Source organism: Condylura cristata, unplaced genomic scaffold (genome assembly GCF_000260355.1).
Source record: "Condylura cristata isolate star-nosed mole 26May11 unplaced genomic scaffold, ConCri1.0 scaffold00017, whole genome shotgun sequence".
In the NCBI taxonomy this organism is placed as follows: domain Eukaryota; kingdom Metazoa; phylum Chordata; class Mammalia; order Eulipotyphla; family Talpidae; genus Condylura; species Condylura cristata.
The window spans coordinates 17,143,129-17,162,620 of NW_004567118.1; the positions used below are offsets into that span (position 1 = coordinate 17,143,129).

The 19,492-nt window shown below is 45.3% G+C and overlaps 1 protein-coding gene across 1 annotated transcript in view; it reads left to right on the forward strand.

Annotated features, from left to right (window-relative positions):
* ROR2 (receptor tyrosine kinase-like orphan receptor 2) overlaps positions 1-19,492 on the forward strand; it is a 149,951-nt gene that overhangs the window by 115,252 nt on the left and 15,207 nt on the right. Inside the window, exons 2-4 of the mRNA XM_012726319.1 lie at positions 2,193-2,270; positions 10,133-10,420; positions 11,261-11,291. Of these exons, the coding sequence (XP_012581773.1) occupies positions 2,193-2,270; positions 10,133-10,420; positions 11,261-11,291 (397 nt within the window). The remainder of the gene's footprint in view (positions 1-2,192; positions 2,271-10,132; positions 10,421-11,260; positions 11,292-19,492) is intronic.

Consider the following 19,492-nt stretch of genomic DNA (forward strand, 5'->3'; position numbering starts at 1 on the left):
CCATGTGGTCACCTCCGGGGCAGGCGGGAATCGAACTCATGCGGAAGCGGCTTTAGATTCTCAGTGCTGTGCTTTAACCCCCTGCGCCACCAGGGGGTGGTTTTAAAGAACGAAGATAGTACTTCTGAATGGCCGAGGGAACGTTTTCTGCAAGATGACTTTGGATGGGTGCGCCTGGACGAGAAGTGGCCGGAAGAAGGGATGTCCTGACGCTGGGAGTGAATCAGCTGGGGCCTTTCTGATTTGGTCTTTCCCTGGTGGTTTGGGAGCTGGTGGTGAAGTGTAAGGGTGTTGCTGGCAGGTCTTGTGGTTTAGGAACCAGCCATACAGGACACTGATTGGCTGAGAGACACCAGCCCTTAAGTGAGAACTGGCCAGTGTTTAAGCAGCTAAGCAATTTGAAGACTCTTCCTGGCTCCAACTGGAAATCCTTTATACATCACTTTGGAGTTCAGCTTTTCCAAGCATGCTAAGTGATATCTGAAGTCCAAGTGGGATGACTCAACACTGAATTATAAATGGCTTTGATAGACCTTTTAAAAATTGTGTAAATACATACAACATAAAAAGTTACCATCCTAACTAGTGTTTTTTCTTTTTCTTTTTTTTTTTTTAACATTTTTAAAAGATAGGAAGGGAGAAAGAAAAAAAGAAAAAGAAAAAGGCACCTGCATAGACACAGGGGTGCAGTCCGGGGAGGAGAGCAGCCGTCCCTTAACCAGTTTTAAGTGCACAACTCAGTGGTGTTCAACTCGTTCACACCAACACTGAACCATCCATCTCTGGAACTTTTTTGTCTTCCTCATATAAGTTTTGTCCCCATGACACACTAACTGCACATTTCCTCTTCCCCAGCCCTTGGGATCACCAGTCTACTCTGTGTCTCTATGAATCTGACTACCCCAGGCAGCACGTTCAGCGTACCCTGTATAGTCTGCTTGCGGTGTCTGGCTGCCCACTGAGTCAGCGTCCTCGGAATTGCCAGCCGCGCGGGTCCGAGCCGCTTCCTTTCTGGGCTGTATAAAAGCCGCTTCCTTTCTGAGCTGTATAACTTTCTGAACTGGCTGTGATGCTGCAAACCAGGTCCATCAGGAGATGTTTATATTCACAGCCCTCACATCACCATTTCTTTCTTTTTTTTTTTTTTAAGATTTATTTATTTGTGCATACAGAACTGGGGTACAGGCCAGCGGTGCAGGGGCAGTGAGAGGATTCACCAGAGACAGAGTGGGGAGCAGAACAGGCAGATTGACAAAGTACACTGCTGAGGGGAGAAGCAGGCTGGTCAGGAGAGGTCTGCTGCACCATGTGGGTCACCTCCAGGGTGGGAATCGAACTCATGCTGAAGTGATTTAGCTTATTAGTGCTGTGCTTTAACCTGCTGCGCCACCAGGGAGGGCCCCACCTCACCATTTCTAACCCATCCCCCATCCGGGGCCCAGCAAGGCTAGAGCTGGGAAAGCAAAAGCGAATGGGGAGAGACTGGGCCGGGATTCGGAGAAGGCTGTATGGGAGCAGCGTAGTTTTCTAGGGTGTCCGCCACACCTGACCTCCCTTCCCCTGGGATTTGCAGTCTGAGGCTCATCCTTGGTGCTGTGCTCTCGCTTGGTTCAGGTCCAGAGAGATCAGGTCTGTTCTTGCCCTTAGTGTGAATTTGAAGGGACCAACTCTCATAGGGGGAGTGGGGGAGGGAAGGTGGAGTTAAAATTATTATTTAAAAATCTGACGCTTCTGTCCGTATTTGTTCCATGGATGACTGCCAGTGTGTCTGGGAATTGGGGGTGGCAGGGAAAAACGGGGAGGAGGGGCTAAGTCACTTAAGAAATTCTCCAATTCCCATACCTGAAGGGCAACGCTGACTCTGGCTACAGATGTGCTTTATTTCGCCAAGCACAGCCCTCATTTCTCCCTCCCTCCCTGATGCAGCTCAGGGCTCCTTCATTCACACATTTGTTTCATCTCTGTACTGCAAAACATTTATACTTTGCTGTTCTTGGCATAAATTAAAAAAAAATCACTTTTATTGGTATTTCAAATCGGATGCCCCCAAGCCCTTTAGAAGTCACCATAATGACACATCCCTCAAGGTTTTTCATCACAGAGAACCATTTTGCCAGAGCATTATCTTCTTTGCATGAATGCAAATGCAGCGAAACTTCCTGAAGTGAATTCTCATTTTATTCTTTCCCTAGGGGAAGCGGAGGTGTCTGATTTGAATGACCCTTTGGGACAGCTGGATGGACAAGACAGTCCTGTGCCAACTCTGAAAGGTAAACAGTGATGTGCCCTTTGTAGCCAAGCTTTTGAAGGTGACTCCAAAGACCGTGTAGAGAGGCTCACAGCTGGCTGGGCCCGCCGGCCAGAATTGATGCCCGGAGCCCTGGGACCTGGCTGTCCCATTGTGGGCGTGGTGGTACAGCTGCCTTCACAGTTGTGTCTCTTAATGCGCTTGCCAGGGTGCTGAAGGCTGGTCGGAGCCCGTAGAAGGGCCAGATGGGAGGTGACAAGCTAGGGGAGGAAGGGGCCGTGGGGTGCTCCCTGGGACTGAGCAGAGCCTTAGGAGCAGACACCTGGCTTGCTGACTAGGTCTCTTGCTGACAAGCGGCGTCTTCTGGGGTTGACTTGTCCAGAGTGAGTGGCGTCCTGGGCGGCTGCCAGGAGCTGCAGTCTTGATTCTTTATCTCGTTGCCGAGCTTTCCCACAGGTTCTGTCAGAGCTGTGCTCTCTCCTGCACTTTGGAAGCACCTAGCCTAGCAGTTGATAGATTACCTTTTGTGCCACGCAGCTCAAGGGGGAAGTGCAGGGTCTTTTTCTGCTTCAGACACCACATTGCCTTAGACGGTTGCCCGAGTTGGCTCAGGCTGCCAAAAGAAAACACTACGGACACACCTCCACAGGACGTTATTTCTGTTGAATTGACTGGAAGTTCACAATGAAGGTGCTGGTGTGGTTGGGTTCTCGGTGAGGACTCTCTTCCTGGCTTGCTGACGGCTGCCTTCTCCTGTGCTTGTAAGGTGGAGAGAGGGAGCCTGTTCTTGCTGCCCATCTGCTTTTCTTATAAGGGCAGAGATCTTGTCAGGGGGCCATCTTTAGGACCTCATCTAACTGTAACCCCTCTCGAGGCCCCACTTCCTAATTCTATCACACTGTGGTTAGGACTACAACATGTCCTGACATGGTAGGGGGTCAGCATGGCAGGGGTGTATAATTTAGTGCTGATATATTAGAATAGCCACTTGATGTCTGCTTAGCTTCATTTTTTAAAGCTGAGTCAGAGCCCAGTAATCCATGAGCGTTTCTTAGTGCCATGCAAGTGTCAGGTGCCCGGGTCCATCTCTGTGGGCCTTAAGCCAAGTTTCTCCAGGGTTAAGTGTTGGTGACTCAAGTCCTCTGGTGTTGGCCTGGGTGCCCAGAACCTCCCTGTGTGTCCTGAGAGAGCCTCTTGGGGTCACCGTGGGTGCTGAGCTCCCTCTGGACTCTGATTGTGTTGACAGTGTCAGTGCCTTTGGTTTAAGTTTCTGTAGGAAGCACTTCCTTACTGCTGGTTTTACTGGTGTCTGGAGCCCCCTTGACAACATTCTCTTCTTTAATGTGTTAAATGCATTAAATAAGTTGGTGGACTTCTTCCCTTAGGCCTGCACATCCCCATGTGGTTTCCAGAGACTTGCAGGGACCTTTGTTGCTTGTTACGGAGGTCCCTGTCTTTGGGCAGGGATGTGTGTGTCCCTTGGACTCAGAGGCCTCTGCTCTGAAGTCTTGGGGCTCAGGAAATGCTCCTCGGAAAGATGGTCTTTGATGGTTAGGTTCCGAAATCACTTCTTAAAGGTCCAGCTCAGCCTGAAGGCCTGCACCTGTGACCTATGATCCTGTCCACACTGGTGATGAAGAAAGTGAGGTCTCTACCTGGTGGAACTTACTGGATTGGGGAGGTGGACCATAAGGGGGAAATGGTCAAGTTGTTAGAAAATTAGGAATTGAGATGAGTAGCCCCAGGGGAGAGGTCAGGTCATGGTGAGCTGAAAGGAAGGGAAGGGTGTCTTGTCTGGAGACAAAGTGTGCTCTGAGATCTGATCAGCAGGCACCCAACCTAAAGAAGATGGAGGGAAGTCCAGATCAAAGCAGAGGTTTGTGCAGCGGCTTGAACAGCAGTGAGGCTAGAGGACTGAGGACTGAGGTCCGAGTGGCTCAAGTCACGATGATGGGCAGTACAGATCCAGAACACTCCATCATTACAGAAACATCCACTGGGCAGCCTGGGGTTGAGCCTGTACAGTTTCTCTGATGGCAAGAAAAGTTCTGTTTCTGGTGCCCTCACATGGTATAACCTGATTCACTCCCTGGCAGTCCTGGAGGGTGATGGGGGAAATTTAAGGGGTAGCTTGAAGACGGTGGGTCAGGTGAAGAGAAGTAGACCCCCTAAATTATTAAACCCAGCCACACCAAACGGTGCCAGGTGCAGTTTGCCTCTGGCCCTGCTGAGGCCGGCCAGGAGCCTACCCTGACCTCAGTGCAGGGCCGGGGCAGAGGCCAGGCTTTTCCCTTTTATAAAAGTCAGGCTCCAGGATGTTGGAACTGGCTTGAGAACAGACCAGTTTAATGGAGCTTGACCAGCATCCTTCAGAAGTCTGGGATTGGTGCCCTCCCCAGTGTTGAGTTATACAAATACAGACATACAGGATTGTAAATGGACCAGTCTCATTGAAGCTCTTTTGGGTGCCCAACAACTAAAAATACCAATTAGGTTCGAAAGGCAGAGTTCTCCTGTAGTTCAGAAACACTCCTGTAGAGCTGTGCAGACCTCTCCAGACATGGCAGAGCAGGGACAGAGCCGCCAGGCAGGCCCGTGGAGAACTGGGCCTCCCCAAGCTAGCTGGTGCCCCAGAGCCTGAGAGAGAGCAGAAGTTTTTCTTTTTCATTACCCTGAGGAGTTTTCCTTGCTCACAGAGGCCAAAGGGTCAGGTCTCCGCAGCACCAGCCTAGGCCTATACTCTGCTCACCCCAGAACTCTGGATGGCATACAAATGAGTCTCAGCATGACAACACACCAAAGGTTCATTCCTCAACACAGATACCATTTATGATGCCCATCCATCTGCAAAGTTGAGGCAGGTAAAAGTAACACCCAACCAATCTTGTCTGTGTTATGACTGCTCTGCCTGGGTCCCAGCCTCGGCCTCGGATCTGAGCATGAGCTGCAAGCTGGAAAGCAGTGGCTTAAGCTTCCCTGCGCTGGTAGTGAGCACTTACCACATAGCTGGCTGCCAGTATTGCGAGAGTCCAAAGCAAAAGGCATAAATTAAAGAGAAAAGGAACAAAGGACATTGATTTACAGCTGAAAAGTTTGCCTGAAGTTTCCACCTGCCAAGTTCCTGTCATTGTGAGGACTGATGTGTCTCTAGGACTTGGGTTGCAGTTCTGGGCCAATATGGGAGTGGAGCGAGGTCTGGGGATCTGTAGTCCCTGCTACGTTAGACACGCTAATTATTACCATTGTTACTATTACACAAAAGCTTACGTGTGCCTAGCAGTCATTTGCTCACTTGCTCCAAGACTGTACTTTAAATGCATATGTAGCATTTTGGGTTTTGTATAATCAGTCCCTTGGAATGCCCGTGGGAATTGGTCATTCCTGAGAGCCAGGGTGGGTTGTTCTGGCCTTGCTCATCTGTAGCTCCCAGTATGGGCCCCGGGTTCGAGGCCTAGGAGACGAGTTGCCCATCATCCACACTGGGAGCAGAAGGAGAGCTCCTATCTCTGCATGGAAAGCTGTGCCTGACTCACAGATGGTCCTGTTGGTTGTGATGTGGTATGCTTTGGTGCTGAACTAAAAATTTCCTTGGACAAAGAATGCAAAGCCGTCAGCAGAATTCAGTATATTGGCTTAGAGACGATGCCTGGTCTGTTTATTGAACTTTGAGTTCCTCATTCATACAGGGTGCATGGATTGATTAGCACGTATGGTGGATGTGTCTCTAGTTTACTCTGGATCTCTTCGTGAGTGTGTGTGTCCTAGAATTTACTAGAGAGTGAAGGTCCCCAGGCTGATGAGGTAAAATCAAAATCAGTGCCTCATTGCAGCGCTGTCTGTAAATCTGCACCTCTCTCTCATGTCCCCTTGTTCATCAGCAAAATCTGAGGCTGCCCATCCTGGGGGCAGAAGTCTGGACATGTGTTCCAAGCTCCTCTGGTAATGTTGATGGGAGCTCCAGGCTCTGGGCCCTGTGCCTCTCAAAGTGAAGGCCATTACCAAGCATCCCGGTCTCTGTGGACATTGGATTTGCAGAGCCTGATGGTCTGTGCAGGATCTGGACAAAGTGAACAGACGGTGTTAGAAAAAAATCGCAACCCACAAATAAATCCTTTTAAATGGTGCTGTGTTGTGGAGACCTGAGGGTGGGTGGCGGGGGCTCATATGTGGAGCTTGTTGTGTGTGTGTGTGTGTGTGTGTGTGTGTGTGTGTGTGTGTGTGTGTGTGGCACGGGGGGGCAGGGGCAGGAACTGCTTGCTTCCAGGAGCGGGGATGCTGAGTTCTGCCTGCAAGCCTTTTTATTTCTCCTTCCCAGAGGCTCCCAAACCCTCTCCTGTCTCCCAGGTAGAACTCCTGGGTCCGGTGCTGCACTGGGCCAGAGCCTGCTGTCATCTGACGGCTGTTGCCATGCGCTGTTCTGGTGGAGGTGACCGAGAAGGCAGTGATTCTTCTGCTTCCGCTCATCGTTTTGAACACGAGACTGCGATGGGCTTGTTTGTGTGTTTGTCTCCTGTCTCTCCCTAGCACCTTCACAGGTTCTGGGGCTTAGGACTCCAACACAGTTGGAGTTTCCTTTCTCCAAATATTGAAACACTCAGAAGTATTTTTATCCTTTTCTCCGGTGCTTGAATTCCTCTCCTGCTGTTTTCCTCCTCTGATTTCCACCCCATTCCATTCCACACAAACCTCACACCCTTTACGCCTGTCCTCGCTGCTCCCTGCACTAAGCCTGCTGCCCAGAGCGCTGCCAGCTCAGGGCAGTCTGAGTGGAGAGGCCCATGCTGCTGCCCTGGCCGATTAATTGCTATGAATGTTTCTCCTTGGGGACAATGGCTTTGTTTCCTCCTCACCTGCCCTTCCAGGAAAGCTGTTTTATTTCCCACTAATCAGTGCCCTGGGACCTCATGACCCCCAGTTGAAGGCTTCCTTTATCTCCTTCCCAGACCAGCCAGTGTGAACTGTGCAAAGAGTGGGTCCTCAAATACCTCAGTAATTTGACCAACTGGTGATCCGTGCATGGTCCAGTGGGGTCAAGGAATCATTAATCACTGCTCTGGCTGTGAGGAGGAGCAGTTTCCTGGTTACGGCATCTCGTGTTTCTTCAGCCTTTGGTGTGTTTTCATGCTGTGCTCATTTGTGCCATCCAGAGTTCAGGGGTGAGCAGAGTGCAAACCTAGGCTGGCGCTGGGGAGACAGGACCCTCTGGCCTCTGTGAGCAAGGAAACCTTTTCAGGGTAATTAAAAAGAAAAAACGTCTGTTCTCTCTCAGGCTCTGGGGCACCAGCTAGCTTGGAGAGGCCCAGTTCTCTGCCGTCCAACCTGGCGGCTCTTCCTGTGCTCCACCAAGTCTAGAGAGATTTGTGCAGCTCTGTAGAAGTGTTACTAAGCTAGAGGAGAAGTTACTAGCAAATGGTTACTTACAAGGTCCACATTTTGTGTCCACATTTTGTATCCACGGTGGGAATGAAGCCCAGAGAGGTTAAATGGGCCTCTAAATTAAACCTGCAGGAGGAGGCGGTGTTGTGCTTCAGCTGCATGGAGTTTTCTTTCTGACTTTCATTTTCACCCTCGGAGAATTAGTAACGGTGAAAATGGTGGGCCAGGCTCACTTGGCAAACTGCCACCTCAACTCCTTACAAATACTCAATAAAATATTAACAAAAGATGTGAATGCTTGGATACACTTGCAGGCGGGGTGGAGAAATGCCCAGGCACCAGGAGTAAGAAGGAAACAGTATCCTGACAGCCTGGGCTGCTGAGCCAGGAGCCCCTTAAGGTGGGTTGCAGCCTTGAAAACAGCCTATTTGCCCAGTAAGTTCATCTGGGGTTAAGAGTTGGGCCTGTAGTTCTGGCACGAGGTACTCGACATGAAAGGTGACTTCATCATGTGGTCATGCAGCGACTGCCAGTGCATCCATGGACTCCAGAGTAGAAGGAGCACCCCCAGGTGGGGAGCAGGTGCGGGGGGCAGCTAGAGACATGTCAGATCTCCATCTCTTTGATGCTGGAATTACCCCCAGAACACAGATTTGCACTTGAAGTCCCCAGGGGTAGGAAAATGCTGGTGGGGTTATATGAAATAATGCTGTAGAGTTATTGGATATGGGTGCTTTGTTTCCTTCAATGAGAAGAAATGAAGGATTAGAATTAAAATATCAAGTAGAGGTAGTAGTTCTGGGAAAGGGGTGGTTTTCACTCTTTAGTCCAGGGAGGCGGGAAGAGGCTTTCCCTCAACTCTCTCTCATGGAAACAGGTTTTCCCATGAAAAGTCAAACTTAGTCCCGCACCCTAGGAAACCAGATCTACTTTATAAGAATGCTGTGGGAGGATCCAGACACAGAGTTAACATGAAAACTTGGCACTGCATGTTGCAGGAACCCACTATTCAAGGAGTCCCACAGAAAACCAGATGTGCAATGAGAAATTCCAAAACTCACTCAGAGAAGCCCAGGATGAGTGGTGGATTAGTAAACAATGAAGCCAGAAGGATTAAAGATAAAGGAAGAAATGGAAACCACATGGAAGAAGAAAACAGTACTGGATTTAAACAGGATCCAGAGACCTCTAGAAGTACAGAATGTGATCTGTGAATTAGAAACTTGATGGACGGGTTAAGGAGTAGATGGCATATAACTAAAGAGGAAAAAAAGGGACAGGGAATATAGAAATAGGTAAAGCTCACTGAGGAGTCACATAAAGATGTTCAGCATATGCACTGAAAGAAACTTCCAGGGAGGAAATAAAGATGAAGGGGGAGAACATTATTGATATCTCTCAATATTAACGTTGATAAAGAATTTTACAGTTGTGAGGAATAGCACTACAGGCCAAAGATGCTTAAATGAAAAAAATTCACAGAAGGCCATACTTTGGAATGACAAAAATTAAGGGAAAATGTGAAAAGTTTCTTAAGAAGGAAAAGATTGATTTATTCACAAAAGAGCAAAAACTTACAGATTTGCAATGGAACCACAAAACCAGAGACAGTAGTATGGTTGACAGTCTAGAATTCTGTATCCAGCTAAACTACTATTCAAGTGTGAAGGCAACAGGTATTTATTTATAAACCAAGAAAGACTTACGATTGCTGACAGCCTCATCCCCCTTGATCCAAAGAACGTATGTGCTTCAGAGTAAGCTCAGTTGAACCTTGGTGGAAGGTGTGGGATGCAAACAGTGTCGTCAGGTAGAGGAATTGGTAAACAGTGGGCAAGGCTGAATAAACTCTGAAAGTAAAAATAAAAAATCATGACCCTAGGGGTTATGATGGTGAGTGGAACTAAATAGACACTTGAAAGCAGTAACTCAAAGTGGTCATGGTTGGGCTGTGATTGGTCTCATGAACTTGAGCTTGAAAGAGGCTGACTCAAGGCATTTTTCAGCCATGGGTTGAGACACTATGGATACTACCCTGTCTGTTTCCTGTTGGGAAGACCTTTTACATACATGCCATTGCATGTGGACTTGCTTGATTACTTACACGCTCCTGGGTGGTTCTGCTGGCCATCCAGGACATCTAGACCTATGGCTCCCCTCCAGCCATGCTTCTTCTCTTTGTAGTTTCTGGTTGCTATAAGTTCATTCTGTTTTTTTGGTTTACTGAAATGGCAGCTTTTTATCCTTAGCTCTTTAAAGCTGGTGCTCTCAGGTTATGGTGAAAATATTGTGACCAGAGCTTGGCGGAACCTAGCTCTGGGTTTCTCCAAGAGTAACAGTTCCATATTCACTAGTTCATCATTGGCTGCAATACGCCAAGGCATGATTCCTGCCAGTAGTAAAAATGGGCTGTCGAATGAGAACATCAAAACTTCCCTGAACAGCCCTGGCAGCCCTTTCTTCCACCCTCACTGAGGTTTGCTCTTTTATGATCACTCCTCTTTGCAGGTTACTTTCTGAATTTTCTGGAGCCAGTGAACAATATCACCATAGTCCAGGGTCAGACAGCAATTCTTCACTGCAAGGTGGCTGGGAACCCGCCCCCCAACGTACGGTGGCTGAAAAATGATGCCCCAGTCGTGCAGGAGCCCAGGCGCGTCATCATCCGGAAGACAGAATATGGCTCTCGGCTGCGCATTCAGGACCTGGACACCACTGACACCGGCTACTACCAGTGCGTGGCCACCAATGGGGTGAAGACCATCACGGCCACTGGTGTCTTGTTTGTGCGACTGGGTGAGTCGGAGCAGCCCAAGAAAGTTAGTTAACAGATGTCGTCAGGGCCACCAGTTGGGAGACTCATTGCAGTTTGGAACTGAACACACACAAACCAGCAGAGAGGAAAGCAATGCAAAGTGTCCCTGAGGCCTCTCCATTGAGCACGAGGTCCCAGCTTAACCTTCCAGCATTTAACAGTAATAAAACAGACACGATGGAGGGGGTCTGTAAACCTGGACTGCAGATGCCGAGGGTAATTGGAAAGGTCATATGTCAGGAGGTCATCCCCAAAGGGAGACTGTCCACAGCTCAGGACAGCCAGGTGCCAGGGCCTGAGTCTAGCCTAGGGGCCTTGCTCATGGGCCCTGACAGATGGGGACAGACACCCACAGAAACCTAGGCCCAACCAGAGGGAATTAGAGTGTGATGACAGTTCTGTTCTCTGTGCTGTCACAGTTATGCATGTCGCAGATGTTTGTCTCAGGTGTGCTTGTCACAGGTGTGCATGGGAAAGCAGTAGTACAGTTAAATGGCATGAGGGGATGTTTTCCCTGTCATCCCATTTGTGAGAAGGTCCCTGAAACCCCTCCCACCACTCTATCACCCATAAGTAAAACAGATCTTGTGTATCAAGGTTAGATGAGGAGAAGAGACAGCAAGACTCCAGAAATATCTCCGTAAGTCCCTACAGAGTGTTCTCTGTGGTTTTGCTCCCTTGGCATGCCTAATCGTGGGCAGGGGCAGACCATGGGCCTGAGGACAGCTTGCCACAAATTAGTGCCCTGGCTGTGGCTGCCCTCACCGTTGGCCAAATTCATGAAATATTAATAACTTGTCTTTTTTGTTTTATCTCTTTAGGTCCAACGCACAGCCCAAATCATAACTTTCAGTAAGTATCTGCTTTCCCTAAACCCCGTTCTCAGTCTCTGAGGCTTTCTGTTATGTAAGAATCCTAGTTTTAAATCTGGCAAAGGCATGTCTCTGCCGTATTTTCTAGAAGTTGGCTGGGTTTCACACAAGGATGGCCATGTGCTTGGTTGGGCTGGACAATGATTACGCTTTCCATCTTTAGTGTAAGGGGAAAATGTCATAAAACAGATATTAGTAGCTCCTTACAGAGTCACCAAAGGACAGCAGACACATGGACCAGGTAGTTTACTGTTAGGTTCATTTAAGTACATCCCGTGACCTTAACGGTGATAACATCACTTGACAGTGGATTTCTCAATACACGTATCTGTCACTGAGTAACACACCAATGTGTATTTTTCTCTTAGGTAACTACCTGGGACTGGAATTGCTGGCTCAGCAGTGTTTGCTGAGTAATAAGTAGCATTCCCTTTTCTAAGGTGGTTGTTCACCTGGCATCTTGGCATGTTCTGGTCACTGCCAACATTTGGTCTGATTGCTCTTTAAGTTGTACCATGCTGGTGTGTATGTGGAGGTTCAAGTCAAACTTCATGTCATCAGCTTCTTGGAAAGGTAGTTTTTATTAGGCATTTAAAACTTTCAGACACAGGCCTATGAAGTTTCCTCTAAATACCATTTTGGCTACATCCTTACCTCCCCACCATATAAAGGCTTTTATTGTTTTATTTTCTGATTCTTGTTGCACTATTGTCAGTGAATTGGGGAGGTAGTTTGGTTTTGGTAATTTGTTAAAATTTTTGTTGTGATCAGTTTTTGTATCTATTTCCTGTTGTTTCAAAAAATGTGCATTTCTCAATACATATGTTAGCTAGGTCACAAATGTTGTTAAAGTGTGTGGGTAAAGTGGGCTGTGGAAAGTGTCTGTTTTTTGTTAGCTAAATGGGTTATAGATAGCAGCATTTGATATACTCATTCTGGATTTGCCAATTTCTGTCAGTTTTAAATTTTTCAAGGTTTTGGTGTATGTTCATGGTATCTAGAGGTTTAGGACACTTTAGTTCTTTTATTTTCATCTCCCTACCTTTGAAACTGTTCTGCCTTGAATTCAGTTTTGCCTAACAATAATTTTTTGGGGAACTACTTTTTTTCCACATTATATATTGGTATATACTTTCAGTTATTTCTTTTTTTTTCAGTAGTGTAATGTTGACATGCAGCACTGTATAGGCTTACTTTATTTGTATTTTCCAGGAATCTCTCTCTCTTTTTTTTTTTTTTGATAGTGTAATGTTGACGTGCAGCACTGTATAGGCTTACTTTATTTGTATTTTCCAGGGATCTCTTTTTACTGTTCTTGTCCCATTTTTCTTTTTTCAACTTTTTTGTGTTCTGTTTTATGTCAGTCTCTTGCAAATAACAATGGAAGTAGATGTTTTTGTAAATTTGGTGATGTGGGGTTTCCAGTCTGGAAGATATGTTAATTCCTGTAAGTTAAATTCATTTTAACAAACATGCAATATTACATTCTTGAGTTAACCTGTGTGCTTACTGAGTGAAGTTTAGTTTTTACAGATATAAACCTTAGGAAAATTTCTGCCCATAAATCCTTGACTTAACGGGCGAGAGGGACAGAGATCTGGGAGCAGAGGTGACACATCTGGGAGCAAAGACAGCCAGGTTGTCCTCCAGAGCAGGAATCTGTAGACCTACCAACAAGGCACAACTCCTATTTCCCCATGTTTTTCTGTACTTGCCATTGTTAGAACTTTAGATTTGTCCAATGTCTTGGGTGTCAAGTAGTGACTTATGGTAATTGTACTTTAAATTTATCCAGTAAATAGTGAGGTTGAACATAATTGTATTGGTTGGATATCCCTGTATTTTCAGTTCCTTACATTCTGTATTCAGTATATATGGATTTCATATTTGCAAATTTATTTACTCACAAAAATTTATTTGTAAACCCCCAAACTAGTACTCATGGTGTTTTCACAGTCACTCACAAACATTTGTATGGCAACAAATAATATGGTCACACAGTGCACAGATTTTTTAGTGAGGTCAAAGACGGAGATGCTCTACCTTCTTTCAGCTTATCCTGTAAACAGGTGTCCTTTCTACATTGTTTGTACTTTCTCTCGCTGATTTTGCTGTTTGTAAGGGCTCCAAGCACGGTGCTGAAGTGCTGCCTAGTGTTCTTCAGCACAAGAAGGCTGTGATGATCCTTTTACAGAAAACACACGTTAAATGGGCTTCGTGCAGGCATTTGAGGGCTCAGTGCTATTGAGTCAACAGCATAACATTAAATAAGGTGTCTTTCACAGACACATACCTAAATAAGGTTATGTACTGATCAATTGATGAAAGTGTTTGTTATCATTTTATTTCACCCCAGGTTTATATTTCTTCAGGAACAATGGGTCAGAATTTTCTAATTCAGTACTTGTGATGACTTTGTAGATAATAACTACCATAAATAAGCAGAATTCACTAGATTGTGTCCCTTTTTCTATTAAAATATATGTCTTTTTGTTAGTGAGTTACATGTTTTAAAATATGTTCTAGCTGTAATTTTTTACATTGTATTGACTCCACGTGGAATTGATTTTTCATTCAATAAAAGTAGGGTTCAATTATAATATTTTTCTCTGTACTTACTGCCTTTGCACCATCTCATGAAAAGCCACATCAACAGTCATCAAATTTAATGTTAGCTCTGTAATGTAGAATTCTATACCAGTGGATCTGTTTGTAGGTTCTCTTTTTTGTAAGCAGCTTCTAGTAACTTTAATAGATCTTGTCATACGAAAAAAAATATTCTCACCTATTATAGATTCATTTTCCCCCCAAATTCATATGTTGAAGTTTTAACCACAATGAGACTGTATATTTGGAGTGGACCTTTATGGAAATGATAACTATTAAGTGAGTTCCTGAGGGTGAGGCCCTGATCTAGGACTGATGTGCCCTTATGAAATGAGGGGAAACCTCTCTGCCACTTGGGCTTACAACCGTACAGAGAGAAGGTGACTGTAGACTAAGAACTGAATTGGCAGACACATTGAAACTCAGCTCCCTAGTCTCTTGAATGGGGAAATCAGTGTATGTTGTTTATGTCACTCAGTCTGTGCTATTTGTTAAAGCAGCCCAAACTAACTGATACACCTTATTACTATACTGTTTTTCTAAAATGACTTAGCTGCTATTTGTCTTTTACATGAGTTTTATTTTGATATTGCATTGCATATACATTTGAATGGTGTAGAAGTTTGATTTTTGCAGATAACTGAAAAATGAGTTTTTTAAAAATTTTTATTCTCCACGCTAGTTTTTTTTTTTTTAAGATTTATTTATTTATGTATACAGAACTGGGGGTATAGCCAGAGGTGCAGGGGTGGTGAGAGGATTCACCAGAGACAGAATGGGGAGCAGAGCAGGCAGATCTATGATGTACACTGCTGAGGGGAGCAGCGGGCAGGTCAGGAGAGGTCTGCTGCACCAAGTGGGTCACCTCTGAGGCCGGGGATCGAACTTGCAGCGAGGTGGCAATGGCTAGTTTGCAGTGCAGCATCCTAACCTGTTGTGCCACCAGGGAGGGCCCTGGAAAGTGAGTTTTAAACAAACTCTTTCAGAGATCTCTATCCATGCCTGCCTTTGAAACATCACCAACATTTTCTCTGTGTCACACATCACAGCTAAAACCTGTTCCTTGTTTGCCCTGTGGTAACTCCTGTAGTCTTGCATAGGGAGTTGGAAAGCAAACATGAGGTGGTGTGGTTGATTCCTCTCCTAGCACTGTACTGGATATACAGTGAGACCTGGAATGGGACCTGGAATGGTTGTGGCACTCAGCCCCTGCAAACTCTCAGTTGTGGACACTGACATCGAGGTGGACCTCGCCCTCCTAGCGTTGAGGGAGGTGAGGTAGAACTCCTCGGAGGTTACGAAATTCATTGCCATTAAAGCATTGTTTTTCCTTCCATTCATCTTAAGGGAGAAGGACGCTGCGTATATGGAGAACAAAAAGCTTTAACATGAGACTGTGTCTGCACAGATGCAGGTTCAGAGACTGGTTATTATAGTGATGGGAGGGGATGATGGGAGGCTACATGTCTCCCATTTTGTAGTGGTTTTCTTTTCTGCCCTTTTAAAAAGTGGTTCACTTCCACAATTATAGGCCCATACACATGCTTGCATGCCGAGCTAGTGGGTAGCCTGGTGGTGTGGCAGATGGGTGGGGTGGCATGGGTGGGGTGATGGTGCTTCTGGAGCCTAGGCATCAGCACTTCCGTGCTTCCTACGCCAGCCTTGCTGCTCCCAAGTGTGTAGCCATAATGTGCTCAGCAACAACATTTAAAGGACATGTTGCAGACAACTAAAAGTTATGTTAATTTTGGCCCTGGAAAATCACCTTCTTTGGGGCCATGGCCTGAGCCTGTTTACTTTCTAACTAAACAAACAGCAGGTGAAGCCAGGATGCCAGGGTGCCCTTCTCCAGGGTGCCCTTCTCCACCCATGAGCTCATGACCCTGGAATCTCCATTTCCAAATCTGACTGATTTCCCCATCTCCAGGCCCCCAAATTCAACCACATAATGGGCCTCTCCAGCTGATGACTCAAAGCACCTCACACTATGCATGTCTAAACCGAACTCACTAGGCCATTTTCTGCCTTAACCCCTCCCATTGCTATTTTTGGGGAATTGTTATAAGTCCAGTTCAAACTTTATCCTAATTACAGGAAAATAGCACTATTAAAAAAATGTCTGCAGCTGCCAACTAACAAACTAGTAATTAAAGATGACGGCAGGAGAAATCACCCTACCGCTGTCGGTGAGTGAAATAATTCAGGCAAAAGGCTGATACTTGGCATTCGATATTCGAGCTGTTAAACACCCACCCGATCAAATGGAGGTGCAAGGAGGAGAGAAGCCAACCTAATTTTCTCCTTCACAACTTCTTATTATGGTAGGTGCTATTTTTTGAAAAAGGTGATGACTTCATGCATACTAGAAACTGCATTCAACTTGAATAAAAGATAGTCAAAAGCTTATGTGACTAAATAGGGAAACCATTGGCAAGGTAGTTAAGTCAGACCACACAGTGACAAGCGAGTGAACGTGGTGCAAATGTTGGTGCTCTCGTCATAATGATAGTATGATAGTATCGGCACCTGATGTGTAGTAACATGTTCAGTGCTCCCACGGAGGCCTTTGTTTTCACTTAAGCCCATGTATTAGCTATTATGCCCAATTATGCACAGAAGAAAGCTTTTTACGCACAGCTGCCAAAGTTACCCAAGGAACACCAGCCTTCCCAGGAGACAGCTCTTGAGAGGTCTAGCTGACCCAGTTTTCCGACCTCTGTAAACGAGAATGAACACACGGCCCAGTGAGCGGGGAGTGATGGAGCCTCTGTATCAGTGCCTCTCACCCCCTCCCGTGAGCCCTGTCTTAGACATGGCCATGGCAAAACCATTGTTTTCCTAAAAGGTTGGGCTGACTTGGATTCTTCTGACTTGAATTTGGCGTTGGCTGTGTTCAGTTGAACCAAGTGGACATTTTACTACATCTAACGCTAATGTCACCTCAGTAGAATTGGATGTTTCATCTAGAAGTGAAGAGAAATAAATATGATGTCTAACTGTGAAGGAAATCATTAATTTATGTATTAACTCCTTGAACACATTCCTACTGAGTGCCAGCTCTGTGCCAGGTTGCTTTCAGAGTGATGGGGATGCAGTGGGAATGAAACAGACAAAACTAACCATTCCCACTGCTTATATTCTCTGGGCAGGCTCTAATGCTCAGCTTCTCTCAGTAAGTAGAATATCTGAAAAACTCTCCTTGAGTTGGTACAGCCTGTACAGTAGCTCTTACCTTTCCATTCATGACCTGCCATTCTCTTGTAGAAGAGGCGCCAATATGTTCATCTTTTCATCTTTGGGTTGACATTTGACCTTCCAATTTGGGGAAGTTATAGAGAAAGATGCTATGAATATTTTACTCATGTGTTTTTGTGAAATGTTTTCATTTGTCTAGAATAAAGCTTCGTGTGGGATGGCAGGGTCAGATGGTAAGGGGAGTATTATCTGTGTAAGAAATGGCCAACCTCTTCTGTAAAGTGGTCTTTCCGGTGGGTAGACCACCAGTCCCAAGGGATATTCCACATCCAATACTTGATGTTCTCAGTTGTGTCCAGCTATTCTAGTGTCTTATGTCATGAAAATTCATGGTAGTTTAATTCACATTTTCTCAACACTAAAATAAGGGACTGTCTTCATTTTTGTGAAGAATCTGTTCAACCTTGTGTCTAAGTCTTCTTGTTGAATTATGGGAGTTCTTAACATGTTTTGTATACCACTTCTTTGTGAAATATATAAAATATTTCCTCCAACCTCTGGTTTGCCTTCTTACTTTCTTAATGCTGTCTTTTGATGACCAGGGAATTTAACCTTTGGTAAGTCCAATTTATTATTATTATTTTATGCATCATGCCTAAGAAATGTTTGTCTTCATCTACCTCAGTATTATAAAGCTTTTCTGTGTTTCTAAGAGTGTGATCATTTTTAAGTTAAGAGACATCTGTGGTTCATCTCAAAGTGATTTTCGTGGATGGTATGAGTAATAGGCTTAAGTTAAATTCTGCCCCCCCAACCCCCTTAAAAATATTCAGTTACTTCTGCACTGTTTTTTGAGAAGAGTTCTTTCTCCTGGAATAATCTCAGAGCTCTTATTCAAAATCAGTTTACCATGTGAGAGAGTCTGTTTGGGATTCTCTATGGGCCCCACACTGTCTTGTATCACCTATGGGGCCACAGCATTGGGAGCAGTGAGGGATGACAGAGATGACTCTGAGTCCATGTGGAGCAATGAGACGCCCAGAGGGAACACACTGGGAAGCAATGTGCAGCCCCATCCACAGGCGTCTTCTGTTTATTAGAACAAAGCTGGGGATGCATTATCGGGGACATAGGCTAGGGTGGAGTGACCAGGGACTCCATTGCCTGGGGCCTCCATTGCTCCCGCTAGTCAAAGCATATTGTCTCTATCCTAGTACCTTCCCCCTGTTTGCAGCAGACACTGGCTTCCCAGCAGGTTCCTCCTACCAGGACTTCTGTCCTTGGTGAGAGGCCTCTTGCCTGACTGTACAGTTTCGCTTGGTCAGCAGGAACTCTGGGCACCAAGGCAATATCTTTGAGAACAAAGGGGCCTGGGTATCCCACAGTCTCGATAATTGCCACATTATATGTATAGTAAGTCTTACCTCCATCATTGATGGCTACCTACCTCCCTGCCTGTCTGATGCCTCTATTACCTGTTGTCTAGCTAGGTATCTCCTACCTGTATGTCTGTCACCTTGTAATGGTTGAGCCTCCTGTGGCAAAGTTAAGGAGAAATTGTAAGTGCAGACTTGGTCTTTGTGTTTGTTGTCCCATTCCTGTGGGGAAATCTGTCACGCTTAAGTAGGATTTTCACCACATTCTCGTGAATGTTTTTTCTTTTTAAAAATTGGATTGAGGAAGTTATTTTCTTTATTGGCTGTCTTCATAGTGTGTGAGTGTGTGTTGCCTTTTTCTTAGTCAATTGAGATGCGCATAGAGTTTTTCTCTGAGCTTTCAGTACTGGATTTTTCATGTTGAAGTAACTTTGGATTCTTGAGATTAATTCAACGAATCCATCACACATTTACATATTGTCTTTTTACCTCCGGGTCCAGTTTGCCATTATTTTGCATGTTGTGTTATTTTTTTATGTTGTGTTCTGTATGTTGCCCTTTTGATCAGGAGACCGAGTAGTCTTTAATGCTCTGGGGATGTCCTTGTCAGTTCTCATTTTTCAGAATATGAACTAGAAAGTATCCATACTTCTTTATTTTCTGAAAGAGTTTGTGTAAAATCGCTGATGTTTCTTATTCAAGTGTTTGACAGAACTTACCAGTTTCTATTATTTGGAGCCAGAGTTTTAACTGTGGGGAGGTTTTTGATGATTACTTTAAATTCCTTAAGAGAGTTAGAGCTAGTCTTGAGTTTTTATTTCTATTTTCATTAATTTTGGTGTATTGTTCTTTTTAAGGAGTTTGTCATATTTCTGCTTTTGAATATAGGTTCACATATTCCTATTATATTTTCTCATCTGTAAGGCCTCTGGAACTGCCCCCTTGTGCATTGGTTATCTGGTAATCTGTTCTCTCTTTTTTTAAATCAACTTTTCTAGTTGTT